The 25,597-nt window shown below is 53.6% G+C and overlaps 2 protein-coding genes and 1 long non-coding RNA gene across 4 annotated transcripts in view; 2 read left to right on the top strand and 1 right to left on the bottom strand.

Moving 5' to 3' along the window:
• Positions 1 to 174: 174 nt before the first annotated feature.
• SLC35E1 (solute carrier family 35 member E1) lies at positions 175 to 14,543 on the top strand. 2 transcript variants are annotated; one of them, XR_006889999.1, is made up of 7 exons: positions 175 to 640; positions 1,002 to 1,072; positions 3,175 to 3,312; positions 4,317 to 4,442; positions 10,375 to 10,620; positions 11,077 to 13,157; positions 14,407 to 14,543. XR_006889999.1 is itself a non-coding variant. In XM_046670947.1 (6 exons), exons 1-6 carry the CDS (start codon positions 220 to 222, stop codon positions 11,305 to 11,307), a joined length of 1,233 nt encoding a protein of 410 aa, XP_046526903.1. In that variant the 5' UTR covers positions 175 to 219; the 3' UTR covers positions 11,308 to 14,162. The 2 variants fall into 2 exon arrangements, 1 of the variants encoding a protein (XP_046526903.1); XM_046670947.1 differs by lacking the exon at positions 14,407 to 14,543 and having other exon boundaries at positions 11,077 to 14,162.
• LOC124244421 (uncharacterized) lies at positions 14,375 to 18,599 on the bottom strand. Its single transcript, XR_006890000.1, has 2 exons — positions 18,430 to 18,599; positions 14,375 to 14,579 (listed from the first exon to the last, which is right to left on the bottom strand). It is a non-coding gene; the product is annotated as an uncharacterized LOC124244421 (long non-coding RNA).
• A 12-nt stretch (positions 18,600 to 18,611) lies between these two features.
• The window catches only part of CHERP (calcium homeostasis endoplasmic reticulum protein), an 18,577-nt gene continuing 11,591 nt past the window's right edge, over positions 18,612 to 25,597 (top strand). Inside the window, 5 exon segments of the mRNA XM_046670940.1 lie at positions 18,612 to 18,893; positions 19,202 to 19,375; positions 23,211 to 23,395; positions 24,487 to 24,624; positions 24,889 to 25,040. Coding sequence (XP_046526896.1) covers positions 18,623 to 18,893; positions 19,202 to 19,375; positions 23,211 to 23,395; positions 24,487 to 24,624; positions 24,889 to 25,040 — 920 coding nt within the window. The 5' untranslated portion in view covers positions 18,612 to 18,622.

The following is a 25,597-nucleotide window of genomic DNA, read 5'->3' as shown; positions in this document are numbered from 1 at the left end:
GCTTCCGGGACAGGGCCCGCCCCTCCGGAAGGCCACCCGAGAGGGGCGGGGCCTGTACTCGCTACGTGGTCGGGGGCGCGTCGGCCGGCGCGCGGCGGTGACGCGAGCAGCGTCGGCCAACGGGGAGCGGCGTTGGCCGGCTCGCTCGCCCCGCCCGGCTCCGCCCCCGCCCGGCGACGGGCCGTCGGACGGGCGGGAAGGGGCGGCCGCTCAGGCAGGATGGCGGCGGCGGTGGGCTCGGGCGCTGGCGCGGGCGGTCAGGGGGCGGCGGGCAGCGGCGGCGGCGGGGCGCGCGAGGGCGCGCGGGTGGCGGCGCTGTGCCTGCTCTGGTACGCGCTGAGCGCGGGCGGCAACGTGGTCAACAAGGTGATCCTGAGCGCCTTCCCGTTCCCCGTGACCGTGTCGCTGTGCCACATCCTCGCGCTGTGCGCGGGGCTCCCCCCGCTGCTGCGCGCCTGGCGCGTGCCCCCCGCGCCGCCCGTCTCGGGCCCCGGGCCCGGCCCGCATCCCTCGCCCGGCCCGCTGCTGCCGCCGCGCTTCTACCCCCGCTACGTGCTGCCGCTCGCCTTCGGCAAGTACTTCGCGTCCGTGTCAGCGCACGTCAGCATCTGGAAGGTGCCGGTGTCCTACGCACACACCGGTGGGTCCCGCGGCCGGCCAGGGGGGCGGTGGCCGGGGCGCGGCGCCCCCGGCTTCGGCGCTTGGGTGGGAGTGCCCGGGCAGGGGCGCATCCCGACGGCCTGGAATGCCGGGCTGAGAAGTCAGCTTCTGCCCAGAAGGTGCTGGGGGCCGCCCAGGCTTGTAGCAGGGGAGGGAAGGGACTGAGAAGGGAGCTGAGAGCTGGGCAGGGCTGATCACACCTGGCTGGTCGGCAGGAAGCCCCACTGAAGAGGCTTGAGGGGCTTCCAGCCCTCCCACTCCGCCGTGGAGTTAGGACAGGCTGCCAGGGCGGGCTCCTGGACGAGGGCAGCTCCCTGAGTGCCCCTTGCCTCTCTTTCCAGTCAAGGCCACCATGCCCATCTGGGTGGTCCTCCTGTCCCGGATCATCATGAAGGAGAAGCAGAGCACCAAGGTAACTCAAGAGGGCTCCGTGCAGGTGGGGGCCCCTAGGACTTCCCGACTCCTGCCCTGCTGGTGACGTGGTCCAGGCTCCTTTGACTTCCTGTCAAATAAGGAAGTCAGCCTAGAGGCCTCTGGTGGCCCTTTTGCTGCTGATGTTCTGCAATCACTTTGGGGACTGTGGTGTGTGGGGTGTGTGTCCCTGAGTTGTCTCTGCTGTTGATCTCGGGATCGCTTTCTTCCTTCTCAGCTCCAACTTCCCTCCCTTTTTTGATTCTCTCCCTGGGCTTGCTGGTAGGTGATGACTTGGTCCCATCTCTGCCTGGCAGGGACCAGGGATGAAGCACCTGCCTCCGTACAGCTACGGAAGTCGGACAGATTTGCACTTCCTGGCGAGAGACAGTGGCCGGGTTGGGGACTTCTGGGGTCAGAAATGAGAGGCTAGTCAAAGGAGTCTGATTTTGGCAAAATCCAGCAGTCTTAGAAATTCAGACAGCCAGAATTAGGATTCAGATTAGAAAATGGAAATTCTCCCCAGCCAGTTGTGATTGTCTGGGCTTGGAAGTGAGAGCAGCACGCAGAACCCAGAGCTGCATAAGGAAGATGCTTTTGGAACAATCCAGGGTCTGTTCAAGATGCCAAGCCAGAATATTTCCTGGCTTGGGGCAAGCGAAGCTGTGGCTTTAGCCAGAGACAGCCTTGCCCCACGTCCTTAAGTGGAAGTGGGAGTCCTGTTGTCCCAGCTGGAAGCCATTTCATGCTGGACAGCACATCTCTTTTCTACGTGGTCAGTTTCTGGCATTCTGTGTTTTATGTAACTCAGAGCAGCAGTGCCCTGGATCAGCTTAGAGAAATTGGGCCACCTCTGGCTGATTTTTGATTTCAGCCTTTGTCCTGGCCCCCAGGGTGATGGCAGGTATGCGTTGTCTCTCCGGGTCCGAGTTGCCCAGGAGGTGTGCCGCTGCATCACTTGATATCGCATCATGTTTATCAGGTTTCCCCGTTGTGTGGGACATTGTACCCAGCTGGGGCCAGGAGCCGGAAACTTCACCCAGTGAGGAAAGACGACCATGGCCTAGGCAGGGAGACTAATGATAATGATGAATGAGTATGAACCCACCCAGTGAGGCAAATAAGGCAGGTAATCGGCATTCCTCTCGTCGGGGAACAAGTGGGACTTCAAAGGGGAGAGTTCCGTGGCCGAGGGCCACAGCCAGTAGTGGGGGAGCTGGAATTCAGCTCTGCCCTGGTTGGTGGGGGGGACACCGAGGGCCTCACCACCTTGTCCTAAAACCTCGCAGTACTTTAAGAGTGTCCTTTGTAGGAGAGGGATGAGCCAGGAATCAGAAGAGCTAGATGTGGGCAATGGATTCCAGCTCTCTGGAAGCTGGGAGGCATTTAGGCACCAGAGCCCAGGACCATTTCAGGCACCAGGCTCTGGAGAGCTTGGACCTTCTGGAAGGCCTCCTGTCGCGGCACTCACTACTTGCTCATTGAGCCAGCAGTTCCTGGGTGCCTGCTCTGTGCTGGGCACCAGGACAGAGAGTGAACAAGGATCTGCCTTAAAGGCAGCGCAAGGGGTAAGGGATGGAGAGCGGGAACACGCAGCAGAGGACCTGACAGGGTCTGGGGGCAGGTGGGTCGGGAAAGTTCTCCTGGTGTGTGAACTGAGACCTGAGGGGGAAGTTCTCCAGGTGGAGAAGGTGTGGGGGGGGTGTCCCGGCCAGGGGTAAATGCATGTTGGAAGAGCCCCAGATAAGAGGGACCCAGCTGGCCTCTCGGAGGAGCAGGCACTCCGACTCTGGGGTGTTGGTGGCAGTAGCTGGGTAGATCCGTTAGGACCAGCCCCGGTGTGTGGCCCTAGCAGGGGCTCTTAATGGGGGTGATCGTGTAGGGGATGGGTGGCCACAAGGACACACCCTGCCCCCAGGGGCTCTGATAACCACGTGCCATTCCTCCGTGCTGTCACAGCTAAGACCGTTGTCCAAAGGGGTAAAGGGATAGGTGGCGTCCCTCTGGTGAGGGAGGAGAGAGCAGCTGGGGCTCTCCGCCGGCCGTCTGTGCTGGGCAGCCCAGCTCACTCCAGCCCGTCAGCTCCCTGCCCTCCTCCCACAGGTGTACTTGTCACTCATCCCCATCATCAGCGGCGTCCTGCTGGCCACAGTCACTGAGCTGTCGTTCGACATGTGGGGGCTCATCAGCGCCCTCGCTGCCACCCTGTGCTTCTCGCTGCAGAATATTTTCTCCAAAAAGGTATCTGGGCACCATGCTGGATGCATGCAGTGTTTCAGGGGGGCACGGGGGCACCTGGAAGAGTAGCCAGGTAGGGATTTCTATGGTGTTGGAGTGAAAAAAATCTGTAGCCCTTCTGCTGGTTTTCTGTTTGTTGTTTTATTTTTTAAATAGTTTGTTTCCTGCTATAAAATTAGCATATGGTCAATGTGAAAAAATCAAAAGCCCAAAGGAAAAAAATCTGAAAACTTCCTGAGCACCCTCTGTGTGCCAGGCACTGTAGTGGGTGCTGGCGATGAAGAATCAAGACACCTGTGCCCGCCCAGGGGTTTCCATGCTGTTGAGTAAAGTCACAGTACTGTCCCCAAAGGGGAACTCCCATCAGTGCTCAGGGGTTTTCTGCAGTTTTCGGAGTTGTAATATTGTAGATACGTTTTAAATTTTTGCTCTGTTTATTTACTATTGTAACATTGCCTTCTCCCCGTCGTTAAACGTTATTGCCCATAACTCCGGTAGTGAGCACGGTAGTGAGCACGGTAGTGAGCACGCTTTCCAGGCACCAGTCCCTGCTCTCAGCTCCCCTGCTGCACATGCAGGCTCTTCCCACTATGCATGATAAGTAAGGCGGGTGTGGACAGCCGTGCTCACCTTCCCCCTTCTCTTGGGTGACTTCATCACAACAGGCTCACGGTTCTCGGGTCAGGGGGTGTGGGATGGTTACGGCTCGTGATGGGCCTCCCCTGGTTGTATTCGGAATGGCTACACGCCAGTTTAGACAGAGACCGGCGGGACGGCTGAGGCCTCTCTCACTGCAGCTTCCCCAGCACTGAGTGTTGCTGTTTTTTTCATGCCTGAAAATGTGCTTGTTTCAGGCGCGGGCTGCCTGTCTCAGCATAGGTGCGCTGCAGGTCTGCAAGGTCGGGTGTCAGAGTTCATGTGCAGTCAGAGTTTGCGGCCTGGCTCCCTGTAGCCCTTCTTGCCACTTACACTCTCGATCAGCCTTTACAGAGGTTTTCTCTCTTCAGGTATTGAGAGACTCTCGGATCCACCATCTCCGGCTCCTGAACATCTTGGGCTGCCACGCCGTCTTCTTTATGATCCCCACGTGGGTCCTGGTGGACCTCTCGGCTTTCCTGGTCAGCAGCGACCTGGTGAGTTGGCCATCGCCGAGAACACACCCTTTTCCTGGCTGCTTCCAAAACTGGTACTTTGTCGGGGAGTTCCACATCTGTTGACCTGGGGGCAGTTGGGGCCTCTGACAGCCAGCCCTTTGAACACTCAGCTCTTTGTCACGACTCACGTTGTGTGCACTCGAGGTAGTCGGCTTCCTCTGCATGTCCTCTTCTAGCGTGCTAGATCCCAGCTGCCGAGAGCTGCTGCATTTGCACCAGTGGCATCAAAGAAGGAAAAAAGGCCAGCATGGGGGACTTTCCTGTCCTGAAACCTGGCTCAGGCCTCACTTTGACTTTTTCAAACTGTGCTTGCACTGCTTTATCCCTTCCTTGGTGTCATCTCTGTCCACATTTCCATTTACTCCAGACGTATCTAGAGCTGAGCACAAGAAAGAGCATCTGCCCACCACCTGCAGGGTCAGCCGCCAGAGACTGTGCTAGAAACCAGCGCAGGTGACAGCGCTAAGAAGGAAGCAGGCCTGGCTGCTCTAGGCCTGAGTTAGAGAGGAGTAAACGTTTATTAGGCTTCCTGGGTCTGACTGGATTCTTCACACTGGTCTCTAGTCCTGGGCACACCTGTGCATGCAGTGGAGCCTAGCCCTGTTTTCCAGCTGAGGAAACTGTGGCCCTTGTGTCCTAACTTCCCTTCCACACTGATCAGCTGTCATTTTTCTGTGAAGAACTTTCCATTGTCAGCCAGGGCTAGTTTGTTACCTTGAAGTACAGTGAATGAAAAGCAGTTTAATGCCTCTTTTCCTTTTCATTACCAATTTTCAAAGTAAAGAGTGAAATCTTCCTTCAAACGTTAACCAGCGAGTGGAGGTCTTTTCAGGGTTTTGGGTGAAGGCGTGTTCTTTTATTTTCTAAGCATCATCATGAATTCTGGTGTTTGTCAGTTGCTCGCATCCTTCTTTTCACAGTCAGATCACCCTGCCTCGGCTGATAGAGGCTTCCGGCTGCTTCCTGCCCTCCCGACAGCACACACCGGCCCTCCGTAGCTTCTGCTCCAGCAGGGTGTCCTCTCTCAGCCGTGCACCTCCGTCCCACACCAGCCATCAGCCCCTCCTCCGGGAGCCCAGGCTGCTTTCAGTGGAGAGTGGTGTTCAGAGGCACAATCTGAGCACCATGTGTGCTCACTGCTGTGGGGCTGTCACTGCTTTCAAGCCTTTGCCGTGAAAAACTAGGAAAGATGTATCTGGGGGCAGACTGGAGAATTCATACTGTTTTGTTCCAATTTCAATTTAAGGTTACAGGAATTAGTACTGCTTAGATTTTTTATTTCTATCTTTTCTGGTACACTTGGTGCCTCACGACATGTTTTCTTCACTCATCTCTCCTAGTTAATCCGTATACATGATTCACTGCACACACGTAACCGCTACAGGGCGCGCACTGAGAGGTGGTTAAGATTTCCTCACGGTTCTGTCTGTGCTTAGGCGATGTTCTATTAAAGATGTATAATTGGAATACGGTGTTCTAAGGGCACTTGAAATCACTGTTTTTACAACGTGCCTGTGTCACCAACTTGTGCAATTGGGTTCCTTCTGTTGGTTTTCAATTTTTAGGCAAAAAATTTTTTTTCCCCACTGAATATGTCAAACCTTTCTATTTCCAAAGCCAAATGACAGGACAAGGTTTATTCAGAGAAGTGTCATTTCAATAGCTGTCGCCTGCACTCTCCCCCCACCCTCCCGAGAAGCTGCCATTTTCATGCTCTTGGTCTCCCCTCAGCGTTTCTTTTGAATATTATTGGCTGCGTAATATTGTCAGTAGGTTTGGCGTCAGTTCTCTGGTAACGTTCTGTTACAACTCAGTAGCGTCTACATGTATACCCAACACACAAGCATGTAGAGTCACGCGCCACATAACACTGCGGTCAGCGATGGAGCACAGGGACAAGGGTGGACCCACAAGATCAGTACCATATAGCCTAGGTGTGTAGTAAGCTAGACCACCCAGGTTTGTGTAAGTATTGTAGGGGAGGAAGAAATTTTCCTCTACTCTCTAGGTTCTTCTGGCTGGTTTAAAAATTAAGTTGACCTTAAGACAGAGTGATTTTTTTTTTCGTTTATTTTATTGAGGTCATAATGGTTTATAGCATTGTGTAATTTCAGGTGTACATTACTATCAATTTCTCTATAAACTGCATCATGCTCACCACCAATATTCTAGTTTTTTTTTTTTTGGAGGAAGATTAGCCCTGAGCTAACTACTAGCAGTCCTCCTCTTTTTGCTGAGGAAGACTGGCCCTGAGTTAACATCTGTGCCCATCTTCCTCTACTTTATATGTGGGACGCCTACCACAGCACGGCTTTTGCCAAGCAGTGCCATGTCTGCACCCGGTATCTGAATCGGTGAACCCTGGGCCACCGAGAAGCAGAATGTGCGAACTTAACCACTGCAGCACTAGGCCAGCCCCAATAGCCTAATTTTTATACGTCACCATACTTATGTGCCCCTTTACCCCCTTTGCCCAGCCCCCAACCCCCTTCCCCTCTAGTAACTACTAATCTGTTCTCTTTATCCACGTGTTTGTTTCTCTTCCAGATATGAGTGAAATCATATGGTGTTTGTCTTTCTCTGTCTGGCTTATTTTGCTTAAGATAATACCCTCAGCGTCCATCCATGTTGTCGCAAATGGTACCATTTTGTCTTTTTTATGACTGGGTAGTATTCCACTGTGTGTGTGTGTGTGTGTGTGTGTGTGTGTGTGTATACCACATCTTTATCCAATCATCAGTCGATGGCCACTTGGGTTGCTTCCACGTCTGGGCTATTGTGAATAAAACAGGGGTGCATAAGTCTCTTTGAATTGTTGACTTCAAGTTGTTTGGGCAGATACCCAGTAGTGGGAGATCAGGATCATAAGGTATTTCTATTTTTAGTTTTTTGAGAAATTTCCATACTGTTTTCCATAGTGGCTGCACCAGTTTGCATTCCCACCGACAGTAAATCAGGGCTCCCTTTTCTCCACATCCTCTCCAACATTTGTTATTTTTTGTCTTGTTAATTATAGCCATTCTGACAGCTATAAGGTAGAAACAGATTAAGAGGAGAAAAACAAACAAAAGTTTAATACATATATACACGGGAGAAAGCCAGGAAAAGGGAGTAACTCCCCACAATGGCAGAAGCCTCCACTTTCAACACCATCCTCAGCTACACACGAGAGAAGATCTTGAGGGCGGCAAGTCGGAAGGAAGGCAATTCACAGGAAGGTGAAAAGGAGCAAACGTTTGGCAAACAGGTGTCTGGCCACAGAAACAGAAGAACACAGAGAGGAGCCCAACAACCAGGCTTTTCCAGGTGCCTCTGTCCACCACCTGCTTCATGTGGTAGTAAGGTGACAGCTCGCTTACCAAGACAGGTTTTTTTTTCTGAATTCTTTTAGGCCATTAAGGGGGAGGTAACAAGAAAAACTGTGAGTCTTGTTTCTTAAAAACACTCAACCTAGGGGGCCAGCTGGGTGGCATAGTGTTAAGTTCATGTGCTCCACTTTGGTGGCCCAGGGTTCGCGGGTTCAGATCCCAGGCACAGACCTACACACCACTCATCAGGCCATGCTGTGGTGGCGTCTCACGACAAAATAGAGGAAGACTGGCACAGATGTGAGCTCAGCAACAATCTTCCTCAAGCAAAAAGAGGAAGATTGGCAACAGATGTTAGCTCAGGGCCAGTCTTCCTCACACACACACAAAATACCAGCTATTGTCCCTTACAACTTGGATGGATGTTAAAGGCATTATACTAGTGAAAGAAGCCAGTCTGAGAAGGTTCCATGCTGTATCATTCCACTGATACGACAGTCTCTAAAAGGCGAACCTATCGCAATGGTGAGCACAGTGGCAGTTGCTTGGGTTGGCAGACAGGGCTCATACAAAGTAGACCCTTGGAGGAATGTTTTGGGTGATAGAGCTGTTCTGAATCTTGACCGTGGTGTTGGCTACATGAATCAATACGTGTTGAAACACACGGACTGTGCACCGCAAGGAACACTCGACTTTATTGTATGTCAGTTTTTCTAAAAAGCCAGATTGGCTGCGTTCCTCTCCTGGAAGATAGATATCTATGCAAGCTGACTGCCTTGTAAAAACAGCGCAGAAGTCCATGTCGGTCACCTCAGGGAAGGAGTCCTGGGAGAAGAGGCCAGCTGCCCGTGAGGCCATGCTGGGGGGCTCATGTGCGTCATAAGGGGCACTTACCCCAATGAGGAGCAAAGGTCTGGGTGACTTTGAGCAGGTTATCTCAGCACATCTTCCTCACGTTTAGGAGGACCCCATGGTCCTTCCCTCTCAGGGTGGTATATGTAGAATCAGGCAGCCATCCTAAGATTGCTCCAGCTCCTGTCCTGGCAGGGTCACTAAACACTGCCATCTCAGGGGAGCCAGCTGTGCCTCCTGTGGCCAAGCCTCGTGCGACCCGGGAATTGGCCTGCCCAGAGCAGGTGCCGCTGAGCAGCTGTGCCTTTGCTGCCTCGACCAAGCCACGCTGGGTCCTGAGACATCTCTGCCCTTGGAGCACAAGGACATGGTGCTGTCCCCACACCCTTGTCTGGGTCACAGACACTGGACAGACAGACAGCCTGGGGCTGTCCACAGCAGATGTGCCATCTCCAGAGGTCCTTCCATTGGCCTGGCAGCCCTGCCTGTAGCAGCCTCTTGGTTCCCTGGCTTAGAGGGCTGGTACTGAGGTGGGATTGCAGAGGGCAGGCAGGCCTGGGAACCGGGCCACGTGCCTTCTGGTGTCCAGTCCTGAATAGATAGAAGTCCATAAGTATTCAGCACTGCATGGTTCTCCCCCATCTGCCTGTCCTGGGAGCAGACATCTGTGGTCCAGATGTCTGCTCGTTGTGGTTTCTTGACCTCTAGGCCCCCTGAATCAGAGTGGCCTCATTCTGGTGAGGGTCAGATGGTAACTGAAGTTCTGACAGTAGCATTGCCTTCTGCTTGTGCTTGTTTGGCTTGGGATTGTTTTAAAGCATCTTCGGAGCCATGACTGAATGTGATCCTCATAGCAGCAGCGTTGTGCGGGCTGACAGGGATCATTCTCCCCCATTGCATAGGTGAAGAAACCACGACCAGAGAGGTCAAGCAACTTCCTTAGGGGCTCCCAGCGACAGGGAAGACCCAGGGCCTTTGGCTCCTAGCCTGGGAAGTTCTTCATACACAAAAGGGCTGCCCTCTCGGGACCTCCCCATCCTATGGAGTGCATTATGTCTGCTACAGTCTGAGTTTTTGTGTGTGTCCCCCGCCCAAATTCATATGTTGAAACCTAACCCCCAATGTGATGGTATAGAAGGTGGGGCCTTTGGGAGTTGCTTAGGTCATGAGGGTGGAGCTATCAGGAATGGGATTAGTGCTGTTATAAAAAGGACCCCAGAGAGCTCCCTCGCCACTCCCACCACGTGAGGACACAGTGAGAAGATGCTGTCCCTGAGCCAGGAAGAGAGCTCTCACCAGACGTGGAATCTGCTGGCGCCTTGATCTTGGGCTTCCAGCCTCCAGAACTGAGACAAATAAATGTCTGTTGTTTGTAAGCCCCCCAGTCTGTGGTATTTGGTTAAAGCAGCCTGAACAGATTCAGATGAGGTCCAGTAAGCAGACTTTGCTCTGCTGACCCCAGAGCCCTGGCTGCTCCCTGTCCAGAGATGCGGGAAGGCTTTGGGTCACATCATCCTCTGCGCCCTCTGCTTCCTCGGCAGGAATGGGGGTGATTATTATTGCGGTTGTGCCATGCAGAGTGTCATGAGGGTCAGAGGTTGTGGTATAAAGCACCGGGTATCACACAACGACCCACCTGGGTCTGCTCCCCACCGATGGTGTGACCCCAATATGCCATTCTGTGCCCCTCCCCCACCTCTGCCAGCGCAGCCATGTGACCACAGTGCTCTTCTTGCTCCCCGTCTCTGCAGACTTATGTGTCCCAGTGGCCCTGGACACTCTTGCTCCTGGCTGTCAGTGGCTTCTGTAACTTTGCCCAGAACGTCATCGCCTTCAGCATCCTCAACCTCATTAGCCCTCTGAGCTACTCAGTCGCCAACGCCACCAAGAGAATCATGGTCATCACAGTGTCCCTGATCATGCTGCGAAACCCAGTCACTAGCACCAACGTCCTGGGCATGATGACAGCCATCCTGGGGGTCTTTCTCTACAATAAGGTGAGCCTGGGATAAGGGAGGTTGGCCAGTCGATGCCCAGGGAGGCACCAGCGGTTGATGGAGGGGGAAAGGGGTTTCGCCAGTTGCTAAGGGGCCAGGGTTCCAGCCACCAGCTTCGCCACTGATTGGTGTGTGGTCTTGGCACACCCTACCTGGCCGGCCTTCCTTTACCTGCACAGGTGACCCCAGGCCCTGGCTCTCGGGTCTCCTAAGGCTTTGTGAGGGATTTCGGGATTTCACTCCCTCGTTGCGAGGACTCTGTTTAGTCTGGTGTAAAGACCCGTGATGGCTAACAGGGTCTGTTCACTGTTCTTTGTCCCTGCCTGACTCTGCTGGGGTCCACACCTGCGTCAGCCTTGAAGAGCTGCTTGGCTGTGAGTCGCAAGCTCCCCTGTCCAGTGGGCGTGTCCTGGGGAAGGAGCAGCCGGGTGTCTCATTTCTCTCTTGACCTTGCAGACCAAGTACGACGCCAATCAGCAGGCCCGGAAGCACCTCCTCCCCATCACGACGGGGGACCTGAGCAGTAAGGAGCATCATCGGAGCCCCCTGGAGAAACCCCACAATGGCATCCTCTTCCCCCAGCACGAGGACTATCAGTACGGCCGAAACAACATCCTAACAGATCACTTCCAGTACAGTCGGCAGAGCTACCCCAACTCATACAGTTTGAACCGTTATGACGTGTAGAGTCTAGAGGGCAGGCCGGACCGTGCTGCAACTCCTTTCCCCACCCACAGCAGTTCCAGAAACTTCTGACAACCAGTGAATGTACAACAGCTCAGCCAAGGGGCATAACCATCTGAAGACCCTGGGGGACAGCAGGATGCCGTCCCTGTGGCAACGCTCACCGCCCCCTCGAGCCCATGTCTCATGCCCCCTCTCCCGGAGCCTGATATTTGAAGGCTGTGTCTCTGGAGATCTTGGCCGAGTCTTACCTTTCTGTGTGGACTCACTCCCCAGTCATGTTTTTCAGAGTTCTTGTCTGCTTTCTAGCTCACATTCAGGACCCTCTCTGGAAAAGCGGGACTGCTGTGGATCCAGACCTCGACACAGGCTAGAGGTGGTTTCCTGGGGGCCAAGGAAAGGACCGCAGGGTGATGCACGAGAGTGAGAAACTAGCCGCCATAACTCCAGTGCTCAGACAGGCGTGAGCAGAGCGGGAGTTCCTCAGAAGCCCTCCAGCAGCAGAGATGGACCCAGCCTCCCGCTCAGCCCCATGGCCGCTCGCATTACCGGCAGCCATTCAAAAGGGCAAAGCTACTGCAATTAGCATTGACTCCTTGAAGCCTAGTTCTGTGACCTGCGTGTCAGAGGGGGCGTAGGCCCAGGGCGAGGGCAGGTGCTCTCTCCTCTGCCCTGTTCTCCCCTCGCCAGAGCAGGGCCTCTCTCCTCGGGCAGTGAGGAGGGGCACTGGGAGGTCATGGTGAGTGCTTTGAGCTCTAGCCCTGTCACACTCGTTTGTCTTTTCTGGTGAGTCTTCACCACTTCTGTGCTGACTTAGGAGGTCTGGTGGGGAGAAGTGGATTTTATGAGGATCTTGCATTTTTCTAGGGAATATTTTGTACTAGTGTGTGTGTGTTTATGCCTTGGTCTCCAGTAGGGGACACATGAGGACTGGCTTATGGATTGAAAAGTCTTGTTTCTAAATGTTTAAAAAGAGGAAAACTTCCTCCTGGTGCTGCCTGGCTGACACATCTCAGCATTTAGCAAGAGGCCATGAAGAGTTCTGAAGCACCTCGCTCATGAGCCCACGGCTGAAGGTGGGATGACTCCAGAAGGCCACCTCAGCAGGCTGTGTAACAGACGAGGCTGCAGCACTCTCGTTCTCTGCCGCGTTCTCACGGTGTTTACATCAGGCTCTGAATCCTGTCCTGTGAAGGAGAAGGGTGGGCACCGAGCGATGCTTGCTGTGCCAAGTTGGATGCTTTGGTCAAGAGTAAGTCTGGGTTTTGGCAGAATCACGTCATCAGGAAGACGATGTGACCCCAGCAGGTGACCCCTCTGCACCCGGGTCCCAGGTGGGGTCTTCGTCTTTCCTGCATCATGAAAAGACTGTGCCCTCATGGAGGGGACCACTGGCTCCGCTGGTGGGCTGTTCTGCGGTGGCTGCCTGCCTTCAGCAACATCCCCAGCTTCTTGGACAGGCACTTAGAGTGACCGGCAGATGGGACGGCAGGTCACCCTTCACATCCCTGGGGGCAAAACCTTTCCGCATTCAGAGGAAGCACTGTAGCTTCTGCTTGACCCCCGGTTTCACAATTGGAATTTTGTATTTAAGAGGTTACATTTTGTCAGCTTCTGAATGAGCTGCTCCTGGAGAGCTCGCAGGGTCTCCTGCAGGCCTGTGACTTTACGCACCATCAGTCTCAGGAGTCCCTGCCTGTCATCTGCTTGCTTTGTAATTACTTTGGCCCCAGGTTTTAAGACAGTTGCTGTGTAAAACCAGAAGAGGCAATCCTGAAGGGTGGCATTTGGGAAAAGAACTTTCCGAGTGCCTTCACGAGAGGCAGTGGCCTGCAGCTGAATTTTTCTCACTGGTGAGTAACAACGAATGGGGAAAATTTTGCACAGCAAAGATATTACAGTGGTTGTCTTTATGATGATAGTAACTGATTCCTTGAACAGATAATTGAACTCTAAAATGAATTATGCCTCTATTCAGGTTTAATGAAATTTCTGATGATGCTGAAATTTGTATATTAGTTTTCCTTTTCCAATGCAAGATCTGCTGGTAAGGGGAAATGACTGGTTTTATTATGGTTTATAAATTAATAAATAGGATATTTAATTCTGTACATAAATTTACAGCAAGTACATACACTGGAATGAATGAGACAATCATAGTAGACCAAATCATCAGACCAGAAGACAAAGATATACTTTTGAGACTTGAAGGTTCAGAGCTCACATGGACCTCTTGGAGGCCAGTTTTCCAGCCACTTCCTGCCCTGCCCCGCCACCCCGCCCGCCCCTGTTCACATCTGCAGCTCTGCTCCCCCACCCTCCTCACTGCTGGGCTTCGTGGTAGCGAATTTCGCATACCCGGCCATGGTAGGGTCTGGCCTGCGACTGCGACTCCAGCCCCACTCCTTCATTTTACAGAAGGGGAACCCGAGGCTCAGAGGGCATTTCTGAATAGTGTTTGTTCACTATTTTGAGTCTCGGTGTGGAATTTTGAAGCACCTTATTTTAAGTCAGTCATTCTAGGGAAAATCAAACCCCTGTGAACAAAGGAGAGAAGCCAAATCTGTTAAAGTGAAGCAGAACTTGGAATTTCTGAGCTTTGCTGCCTATCTGGCACACATCATGCAGCAGGCCCCCACATCGCTGGGACGCAGCCAGACCCAGACACGTTAAGGTCTGACAGCCTTAAGGGCATAGAATGTTAAATTCTTAAAGGATCTGAAAGTTGCGAATTCTTTTTTTCACTTGTCACCTCTTTTCCAGACTCAAATGCTATAGACTGTTCTGTGGGAATGATACTGTGTGTATATTCATTGATGGCATTTACCAAAAATAAACCATGGTCTCCAGGGAATCGAGATTGCTCCCAGTTTGTCAGTGAGGGCCTCTTTCTGAGTGACCCTGTCTTTAGTGTGCCCCGCAACAAAACATACAAGAGGTAGAAAGAGCAAACCAGCTTGGTTCTCATATCCAGCTGTATTGCAACCTTTTTTTTTTTTCCCCTGAGCCAAAATTTAGGACATGTGATATGTGAATTTATGAGACTATAGAACAAAACTAGAACCACAGCTTAACAGCTAATGACATGCCTTTATTGAACAGAATTAACAGGAAACCTCCAAGAACGTGTGGCAGCTCTGCTTCTGAGGCGTCTTGAGGACCCACGGCTAACACTGAGCACCTCCACGTGCGGCACGGTGGTGGGCTTCCACAGGCAGTCCTTAGCATCTCTCTGTGTTGTCTTATTAGCCGGACTTCACAGACGAAAACGAGGCCTAAAGGGGGGAAGTCACATGTCCGGGGTCACGCAGCTACTTCAGTCTGCCTCCAGAGCCCGTTCCCCCACATTAGTCAGAAACCATTCCCCACAGAGACTCTCCTTCGGTTGCAGTGGAAGGGTGTGAGTTTCTGCTACACACATTGCCTGCATCCTTTTAATTCATAATCCTTTTGTTCAGTGACTTAGCGAGCACTTAGTCTGTGCCAAGTACAGGAAACAGATCGGTAAGCCTCCTCCCCTCAGAGCACTTGAGCCTAAGGAACGATGTGTAACCAAGTGGCGCACAGGCCCCACATCACAGAGACGTGAAAGAATGCTAAGGAAAGTACGGGGGAATTATTTGAGGGGCATATGGGAATGTTTTGACTTGCATTTTTCACAGGATATTTTATTTGCACATTTTGTATTATATATGCCTCGTTTAGCACCAGAATCTAAGAGAGAGAATATTAGCCCCATTTTACAGAGGAAAATAGAAACAGAAAAGGCAAGCTTGGCTTAGTGGAGCAGACCTGGGACCCAGGAGTGTGGCTCCAAGGCCAGGACCATCGGCCCTGCAGAGCAGCCACCATCAAGTGAGCTGTCTTGCTTTCCGTCACGTCCTCCTGAGAGGGGTTGGTGCGAACAGCGGTGCAGCCTTTTGTGTCACTCAAGAGGCTCTGCCATGGGATAGGGTCGCCGCCCTAGCGTCAGGGCCTGTTCGCAGGGCCAGGTCTAGGGATGGCCCCATTGTTCAGACACCAGAGTCTGAACTACTGAGGAGTATCCTCTCCCAGAGACTGGAATATTGCTGTCTGTCTCCCCAGGGCAACTCCTTTGTGACCAGATGTTTGCTTGGTGACACGTGATCAGGCCCAAGGAATGCTCCTTGTTCCACGACAGGACAGGACTTTCTCTGTTCCCACATCCTTCTTCTTGCCATGGCTTCAGCAAGTTGACCACAGTCAACGATTGTGGGAGATGAGGTAACAGACCAAGTTTTGGCTTTATTGAGACTATTGGTCTGATGGGCCTAGATTTCCTCAGTCACCCACTGCTTTTTAAATAAAAAATATAATAAGACAATAAAAGTTGTGAAGTTTGAAAAAAATTGTTAAAGCTAAAAAATCACCTATACTATGCAGATGTTAAAAAGAATGAGATAGATCTATACAGAGAGGGAACAATTTCCAAAACATATCGAGATATATAAATGTGCTTGTGAATACCCAGTTTCTCTCTGAAGATACACACAAGAAACTGGACACAGCAGTTCCCTCTGGGGAGCATACATACATATTTTTTTCCATATTGTGCATATTATTACTTTGTATATATGCTTTAAAAAAAAATATTCCTGAAACATTTCCCCCCTTATTAGATAGCCTCCCTTGATTTTGTGTGTTCGCGTCCGTTGTGTTCTAGTATTGTTATGGGGATGTGCTATAATTAACCAACCCCTATTGCTTCGCGTTTAAACTTCATTTTATGGGATAAGTTTGCAGTGCACAATGTAGCACATACTTCTAATGTGGGCTAGAGGCCTCACAGCACGTTGGCAGATCAAAGCGGGTATGCATATGCTCTTAAACTTCTTTCCATTTTGCTTCTTAGGCGGGTCCCTTCAGCAAGGTCATCTTGCCCAGGGGTGTGCATTTTACTTGTTTCCCATAGTCTTTTTTTTTTTTTTTAATTTTTGCTTTTTCTCCCCAAAGCCCCCTGGTACATAGTTCTACATTTTTAGTTGTGTGTCCTTCTAGTTGTGGCATGTGGGACGCCGCCTCAGCATGGCTTGAGGAGTGGTACCATGTCCACGCTCAGGATCTGAACCAGCGAAACCCTGGGCTGCTGAAGCAGAGCGCACAAACTTAACCACTCGGCCACAGGGCCGGCTCTTCCCTTAGAGTCCAGGTTGTTTCCAGGTTCTTGGAGACCATCTCTGCAGCCACCTCTATTTTTTTTTTTTTTTTTTTTTGAGGAAGATCAGCCCTGAGCTAACATCTGCTGCCAATCCTTCTCTTTTTGCTGAGGAAGACTGGCCCTGAGCTAACATCCATGCCATCTTCCTCTACTTTATATGTGGGACACCTGCCACAGCATGGCGTGCCAAGCGGTGCCATGTCTGCACCCAGGATCCAAACAGGCGAACCCCGGGCCGCCAAGAAGCGGAACATGCGAACTTAACCGTTGTGCCACCAGGTGGGCCCCAGCCACCTGTACTTCTAACACCCCTCTCTACTGCTTGTTTCTGACCAGAAGATTCTGATTGAGCCCACTGAAATGAGCCTGAGTGAGGCCTTGAGGTGCTTAAAGTTTCAGTCTCAGATAAACAACATTTTAAGCACTATGAAATGAATGTACGAATGTAGTGGTCACGGGTGTACAATCTTTTGGGGGGGGGGCAGTGAGCAATATCAGTATTAAACGTGCACTGACTCAGCACAAGATCTGTATATACACTAAGACACTTTTAGTGGTGGTCTGAAAGTGAAACCAACACAAGAGACTCCAGTGATGCTCACTCCATCAATTACAGGAAATCCCCTCCACGTTGTCTTCTGTAGTCGTTAAAAATGACCATACAGATTCATTAACCATTTTGGTTCACAGATCCTGTTAAGAATCTGATAAATGGCTGTGTATCTCCAAGACGAAAATGCATATATGTACAATATTGTGCTATTTCTGAAGTTGATCCATGGTGGATCACAAGTAAAAACTTGTTGATACGGATCTTTACTGGCATGGAAGAGTGCCCACATATCCAGATTACAGAGCACGATACTGAAGGGATGGTCCCACGTGTTCCCTCTGCCCGGGGCCTTCACATGGCTGGCTCCTGACCCGATCTCCAGCACACCTCACCTCCCAGGGCTGTCCCAGCCAAGCCTCTCGGCAGGCCCTGCCCTCCTCCCTCACCAAGGCCTCCAGCACGCTGTCTGCTCTTTCCCTCAGCAACACCTTGGTGATGACAAGTTTGTTCACCGGCTTACGGATCTCTGCCCCCACAGCCTGGGGGCTCAGGAGAGCAGAGCTTAGGTCTGACTTGTTCGTCATCGAGTCCACATGCCACATCCAGCCCGCCTTTTCGCGAACCAAGAGTGGTCTTTACAGGTGAACATTCACAAGCAACTCATGACAGGAAAGACTAACTTGAAACCCCCAAATCATTCCATTCTTCTCATTAGTACAGCTGTAATTTAAAAACTGTACTCGATTATAACAGTTTGAATTCCACCAACAAGGACCATTATAGACGTTTTCCTCTTTGGTTATATAAGTAACTACATAACATCCTCGACTTTGCCTCTTGGCCCGCAGGCCACAATATTTGCTCACTGGCCCTTCGTGGAAGAAGTTTGCCAATCCCTGGTCCAGAGCGATACCTGGCATACAGGAGGCAATCCATAAGCGTTAGATGGAAACCCTTCCTAACAAGAAAAAAAGAAATGTATCTCAACTACAGGGGCATCTATTTGCACAAGGAAAATAGGGAGGCAGAGCCAGGATGAAAGTGGTCACCTCAACAGGGTCAGACTGCGGGGGCGTCCACAGCCCGCGTTTCTCCCACGTGCGCCGCGCCTGCTCTTTCCCACCATCGGCGCGCGTTCACGTCACCATCCTGGAAGCTCCGGGGCTGCACCTTCCAGGATGGCGCGGCGCTCGCAGGCACGGAACCGCGCGAGCCGCAAAGGGGCGCGGCCCGAGGCCGGCGGAGGAGGGGTCCCCCACCCCAAGTCTTCCTTCCCAAAGCGCAGGTCGAGCTAAAGAAAGCGAGCGGGCCGACCTGCCCAAGCTCAGTAAGCCCGCTGCCATCCCCGCCAAGCCCGTCGGGCTAGCCCGGGAGCCTCCCGGACGCACCTCACCTCGTAGTCCCCTCACCGCAGCCGCGCGAGGAGGAAACACAGGCCCTACCCGGGCAGGAACTGCCCAGGCCCCTGGTCCCGCGGAGACAGCGGCGGGCAGAGCCCTCGGGCCTGGAAGACACAGGCTGGGAAGCCGCCCCCGCCGTGGCTGACGGCTGTTCTCGGGCGTCGCGCGACAGCGCCCAACCCGCGCATGCGCAGTAAAGCCCCCGGCGCGTGCTTGTCCCTGGTCCCTCCGACGCGCCTGGCCTCGCTCGGCTTCTTACCGCCCTCCTCTTGCCCTCACTTCCGGGGTTTCCCGGAGACGGCCGTAAGTGGCGGGCGGAAGCTGCCCGCGAGGGCCGTAAACGGCTCTCTCGCGCCATTTCCGGCCGGCTTCCGCAGACGGCGCTGGTGGGCGATCGTGAGGCGCCAGAGAACGTTCCCCACGGCCGGAGCCATGGAGATGCCGCTGCCGCCCGACGGTGAGGCCCAGCCCGGGCCCGGGGACCGTTTCTCTCTCCTCGGAATCCCTTGTTGGCCCGTCCCGCCTCCTGGGGTCCCCGGGCCTAGGAGGGGGCGGGGCTCGGCCTCCCGGATTCGCCTGCGGCCTCTCCCGCGGGTCCCGCGTCCCCGGCGTGTGTGTGGCCCCTATCGGGACCCGTACTAGGGCGGCCTCTCCCGGGCCCACCCCTAGGGACCCTGGCATGGCGGACGCGGGCTGGGGCACCAGGGCCGCTGGATTGGGCCGGTCCTCGCTGATGCCCCGCGTGGCCTTTTCTCCGTTCTCCAGACCAGGAGCTGCGAAATGTCATCGACAAGCTGGCCCAGTTCGTGGCTCGCAATGGGCCCGAGTTTGAGAAGATGACGATGGAGAAGCAGAAGGACAACCCGAAATTCTCGTTTCTGTTCGGAGGCGAGTTCTACAGTTACTACAAGTGCAAGCTGGCGCTGGAGCAGCAGCAGCGTGAGTTCTCTCTAGCTCTCAGGCCGCCTCCTAAACGATTCCTTTCTGATTCCAGTTCGGGCTCTGCCGCAAACTGTCTTCTTTTGGGTCGCACGCTCTTTCTCTGTGCAAATGGGGCAGCTCGGCCTTCGTGATCTCTGCCGCTGTTCCCAGGGCCCTGCAGCGAGCAGCTGCTGGTCCCAGTGTAATGAAGAACGAGGTTATTGATCCTTCTTCTGGGCTCCAAATCAGAGATTCCTCTTCTGTTTTTCAGACATGATGGTTGAGGTCAGCAGAAGTAGAATGACTGCTTCAGTGTTTTCCAGAGAGAAAGTGATAGAAACCGACCTGGGACCCTCGGGACAGGCACTGTCCAGCCCCCTTTGTGGGGTCTCTGTGGGTCGAGCAAGGTTTATGTGCATTTGAGATGTTTCCAGTCGAGATTTAAAAGAATTGTTTCTCTGGATTTTAGTATTTGGCAGATGTTTATCCATATTCACTGAGTTGGGCATCAGACTTCTGCCCTTGCCTTCAAAAAGTTTAAGATGGGGTTAGGAATCACACCTGGCCTTTAAATAATAAATAAATAGTCACCAGATGGTAAGGTTCCCGAGAGCAGAGCCCATATCTGTCTTGTTCACCAGCAAACCCCTAGCTTTTAGATGTGTTTGATTGGACGAGTAGGGGATTGCCAAATAAATGGGCACTGAAAGGTGAATGCTTCCTTGACTACAAGCTCCTTGAGGCCAACCACACCTTGTTTGGATCACTGTTGTGTCTTACTACTTGGCACATAGTAGATGTTGAATCAAGAATTTGTAAGACACAGCAAAGGTGCAGTAGCTGGAACGAGCACAGTGTGTTTAGGTACCCATGAGAGGAGCCATGAGAGGCCCAGCATGGCTGGAGCATAGAACGTGTGTAGAGAACGGAAGGGTTTAACTGGAAGGGCTGAATGCTAGGGGGAAGTTTGGGTTTTCTCCCTCAGTCCAGGGGTTCTCCTGGTGCCTGTTTTAGCTTTGAGGTGGGGGTGGGAAGATCTGCTGCCTGAAATTGTAGGCAAGATATTATATGCACTTACGTGTTTCCAGAACAGCCCTTCCGTAGCCCCAGCACATCAACTTAAAAACCCTTGCTGATGGCACTAGGAAGCCACAAGAGAATCTGAAACAAGGGAGAGGTGGGTCATGTTCGTGTGGCCAGCGTGAAGGACAGGCTGGAGGGAGCATGAACAGAGGCCAGCAGGTGAAGGAGCAGTTCGTAGTGAGGTCTGAATTAGGGCAGTGAGTTGAGTCAGAGGAGTGGGCATGGGCCAGGTGGGGTTAAGGAGTAGAATCTGTGAACTGAGGCACCAGTTGGATATTGATGAGGGTGACATAACCAGGTTGGGGAGGACAGTGCTTTGGCTCGAGTGACCATGAGGCCAGAGCTGCTCCCCCTGCGAAGGGACCCCTCTCCCACCCTGGAGGGTCAGAAATCGGGGGCTGCTTGGGACTTGGTGTGACAACTGAGAAAAGATGGGGTGCTTCTAGCAGGGGAAGATTGTGGCTCAGGAAATGCTTTCTACAGGTAACGATGTCTCGGGTGGCATAAAGAATGTGTCAGAGTTAGCTGGATGGAAACTGAGGAAAGTGTTCAGGCAGAGGAAAGGGCTTTAGGAGGGGCTGGGGAGGGGAGGGGACAAAAGCTTGGGGAGGCTGAAACCCAGAGAAGGAGGGGTTCTTGGAGTGGCTAGAAGTGCAGGTGCAGAGTGGAGAGGGCTGGCTTGCCAAGTACTTAGGAATTCTCCCCGAAGTTGTGGGGGAGCTCTTAAAGGGTTTCTGGACTGTGTTCTGGAGTAGGATTAGCCACTGTGTGAACTGCCCTTCACTCAGGTAGTTGGAGAAGACTGACTCCCAGAACTGTTGTAGAATGGCACTTTACAACCTCTGGTGAAGGACTAGTTTTTGTTTTCTAAAATTTCCAATCTGTTATGTAAAGTGCATTTTTGCAAAGTACAGTGAAAATGTGAACTGTGAAATTCACGTGCTAACGAAATTGCTACAAAAGTGCCAAAACACTCCACCCTTTCTGTACTCATCTAGTCTTGGTATCACCCGGAGCTGGTCCTCAGACCACACTTGGAGCAGCGGCCCTATGGACAGTCCCGGTGGTGTGGTGGTTAAGATTTGGCACTGTCACCACCACAGCCTGGGTCCGTTTCTCAGTCAGGGACCCCCACCACCCGTCTGCCGGTTGCCATTCTGTGAAGGCTGTGTGTTGCTGTGATGCTGAAAGCTATGCCACTGGGATTTCAAGTACAAGTAGGGCCCCCCATGGTGAACAGGTTTCAGCATAGCTTCCAGACTAAGACCAGGAAGAAGGACCTGGCCACCCACCTCCCAAAAATGGGCCACAAAAACCCTCTTGAGTAGCAGCGGAGCATATCTGATTTAGCACCGGAAGGCAAGAGGGTGGCGCACAGTCTGGGCAGGGTTCTGCTCTGCTGGCCATAGGGGCACTAGGAGTAGGAATTGACTCAGCACTAACAGCCAACTACAGTTGCCTTGTAGAGAAGAGGTGGAGGGGGTAGGACTGGATGCAGGGAGACTAGTTCTGAGGGTGATGCAGGTGACAGCAGAGTTATGGTGGTGACAGTTGAAGTGCGAGCCAGGAGGCTGACTTGACAGCATGGGGCAACTTATTAGCATGACGTGCAAGGAAGAGAGAAGTGCGTGGATCTTCTAGGCCCCTGGATTGGGTCTGTGGGCATAGCTGTGCCAGCCATGGAGATAAGGAGGGGATCTGTCCTGGGGGGGTGGAGCCTGGGGCCAGAGGAGATGCGTGCGTGTGTGAGGTGCCTGTGGAAAGCCTGTGGGCTGTTTGGTTTGTAATCAGATCCAAAGCTTGAGGAATTCTGGATGAAGATGATGGATTTAGGAATTGTAGAGTGCAGATCAGAGCTGCAGCCGCAGGAGCATGTCACACCCCCTGGGGCCTTGCACAGAGAAGAGCACTTACTGCCTCAGCCCTTAATACTGGCTCCTTTGCAGACAGAGAAGGAAGAAGGGGCCAAGGGGCCAGCCACACAGGCTAAGTGAGACAAGGACCTGAGACAGGGCCACCGGCTGAGTAAGGGTGTCCAAAACAGCCTTGGGAGTAGGGGTAGGTGGGCAGAGCCAGACTCCCGTGAGTTGTGATACGGGGAAGATGAAGAACTGAAGATGAATCTTGGCTGTGAAATTGTTGAGAGCTGATGTCCTCCTGCTGTGGGGCTGCAGACTCATGGGCTCGCTGGCCGGCCAGCCAGGGGTCCAGTGGCTTTGATGTCTTGAAAGTGAAGAATAGATTGGGGGACAGAGGTAAAGGTTAGAGATAGCTGCCGAGGAGGCTGGGGGACGAGAGATACGCTCGCAGAGGGTCTGTTTGTCCAGCAGTGGCCCTTGTGTGGGTTTAGCACCAGTTCAGGCCTGGGGAGGGGTGGACAGGGTGGAGGGGGTGGGCTTGGTCTGAGCCAGAAGGATAGTGGGCAAGGCTGGCTAATGGGCTAGAGAGTGGCAAGGTGACAGTTCTGAGGGTCTTCAAGGAAAAGACAGACAGGAAAGTGGAAGGCAGTGGGTGGGAACACAGAAAGGGGGCAGGGCCTTTTCACGTTGAGGGCAGCGTGGGCATGGAGGGCGGACCAGGAGGGGTGGGCTCAGAGAGGGATGGGGAAGGGCCGGGGTGGCCACAGCACAGCACAGAGGTCCTCTTGTGGGTGGTGAGTGTAGGCAGAGGGAGCCCCTGTGACTTGGAGCTGCCTCAGAGGCAGCTGGTCGGGGACATCTGGACTCTGGCTACCTCCTCATGGGGGCCATCTTTCCTCCTCTCCCATCAGTCATCTGTAAGCAGCAGGCCCCAGAACTGGAGACGACCTCGGCCTTGCCACCCCTGCCACAGCCCCCGCTGGCCCCTGCTGCGCCCATGCCGCCAGCCCAAGGCGCCCCGTCCATGGACGAGCTCATCCAGCAGAGCCAGTGGAACCTGCAGCAGCAGGAGCAGCACCTGCTGGCCCTCAGACAGGTATGGGGCCAGCTCTGCTTCACCCCCTTGGCCCTGAGGTGGCTACCTGGGGCTCATCCCATGCCTGGCTTTTTGCAGCTGTACGTCGGGACTAGTAATAGCTGTCAGGAGGGCTCGTTAGCACGTGTCAGTGCTGAGGACGGGGCTGCCCTATTGCCTGGGGCTCAGTGCGCGTTAGCCGCTGTCACACAGTGCTGCTACCACCCGTGGTGTGTTTAGCTCGACCTCTGACACCCGATGCTGAGGTTGCTTCTCATTCCAGTGAAGTCATCGCACAAGCTCTTGACCTGTCATGCTGCGGTGGACACCTACAAGTGGGACTGCTCGTAGAAATTGTGTGGCAGAGGCTGCCAGGTGGCCTCTGGTACCGTTGGCACCAGCTCCTGCTAGCTAGGTCACCCAAGCTTTTGTTGGGAAGGACCTTTTTGTCCTGATGCTTCACAGTCTGGTACTTCGGCCAAATACAAGTGAATTGCCAGGAAAATGTGATGGATAATAAGGCATCCAAAACCCCGGCCCCAGTTTTATTACTAGATTCCAGATGTAAGATTACTGTCACATTGCTGAAAACCAAACATTCCAGAACACTCACGCCAGTTTCCGTATGGAGCGCATCACAGACTGGGCTGTCCAGCCCCGGCCAGCCGTGAGCTGACTGCCTGTCCCACAGCAGTGCTGGAGCTCAGCCATGTCTCGGTTGGCCAATCTAATGGGCGAAAACCTCGCATTTTAGCAATCCCTAATTGCTATTGAGGTGGCTCTCCTGTCACTTGACTAGTGACCATTTGTATGTCTGTTCACACCTATCACTCGTTTTTTCTTTTTTTGTTGAATTGATTTAAAAAGTTCCTTGTTCCTCTGGGTCTTAATCTTTCTGCCTGTCACCTTGGGGGCAGACATCACCTTTCACTATGTCTCCTCTTGCTTTATCCTCTGCCCGCTCTGCCCGCCGTGGCTGTGTCTGTCCCAGATGTGTGTCTGGGGGGCTGTAGGTGTGCAGGACGGGGCCTCCTGGTACTAGGGGTGGGGCACTGATGGGCCAGGCTGGGAGGTCCCTCCTCACGCAGTCTCGGGCCCGCCTGGCCTCCCAGGAGCAGGTGACAGCAGCCGTGGCCCACGCAGTGGAGCAGCAGATGCAGAAGCTCCTGGAGGAGACCCAGCTGGACATGAATGAGTTTGACAACCTGCTGCAGCCCATCATTGACACATGCACCAAAGATGCCATCTCGGTGAGGCCAGGTGGGGACGAGGTCGGGGGGTTCTCCCAGAACCTGGTGCTCCTGATGAGGTGGGAGCCTGCCACACCTGTCGGGGCCAGGACTGCTCTAGGAGCGCCCTGTCTGCCTGTTCCCTTCCCTCTTGAGCCTATCTGAGAGGGAGAGGCCAAAGCAAGCAGCCAAGCCCTCAGGGTGCGCCCTGACCTTCCAGGGCGCCTGCACACTCTCTGGCCTGGGGGAGCCCAGCCCTGCTCACTGTCTGCCTGGCTGTTGCAGGCCGGGAAGAACTGGATGTTCAGCAACGCCAAGTCCCCGCCACACTGCGAGCTGATGGCAGGCCACCTCCGGAACCGCATCACGGCTGATGGGGCACACTTCGAGCTGCGACTGCACCTCATCTATCTCATCAATGACGTCCTGCACCACTGGTGAGGGCCCGCCAGGCTCTGGCTTCCCTCCTGCGCCTCTGGCCCTCTCTGGGGCCACTGCTCTGCACTCGGCAGCTTGGCCTGGCCTGGGACTGGGGTCACTTGTCCAAAGACCCTGAGGGAGGGTCAGTCTGAGTCACGAGCCCTGCTTCGGGAGGACACCCCATCCCCCAGGCCTCGCCGCCTGTCCCAGACCCCTCACCTCACCTGGGGCACTGTCCCCTGGCTCCTTGCTCTCCTTGGGGCAGCTTGTGGGTGTCTTTCAGCCTCTCTGCAGGGGGCTGCCAACTCCCCTTCGCTGATCTACATGCACGCACACAAATGCCTGTCATTTGACTGCTCTGCTTCAAGGTCCCTCCCACGAGGTCCCCTTTGCTGATCCTCTGTCCCACCCTGTAGAGACTACCAGCCCCCGCACACAGCCCTCCCTAAGGCCAATCTGGCGTTTACTTCTGCGCAGTCTCTCTGGCCTTATGACAAAGGGAACTTAGGCAACCAGGTGGGAGGGACGGGCAGGAGCGTACGTCGTCGTGAGGCTAGTGTGCAGGAGGCGGGAC

Source organism: Equus quagga, chromosome 9, assembly GCF_021613505.1.
Source record: "Equus quagga isolate Etosha38 chromosome 9, UCLA_HA_Equagga_1.0, whole genome shotgun sequence".
Lineage (NCBI taxonomy): Eukaryota > Metazoa > Chordata > Mammalia > Perissodactyla > Equidae > Equus > Equus quagga.
This window is presented reverse-complemented; position numbering and strand designations above follow the sequence as displayed.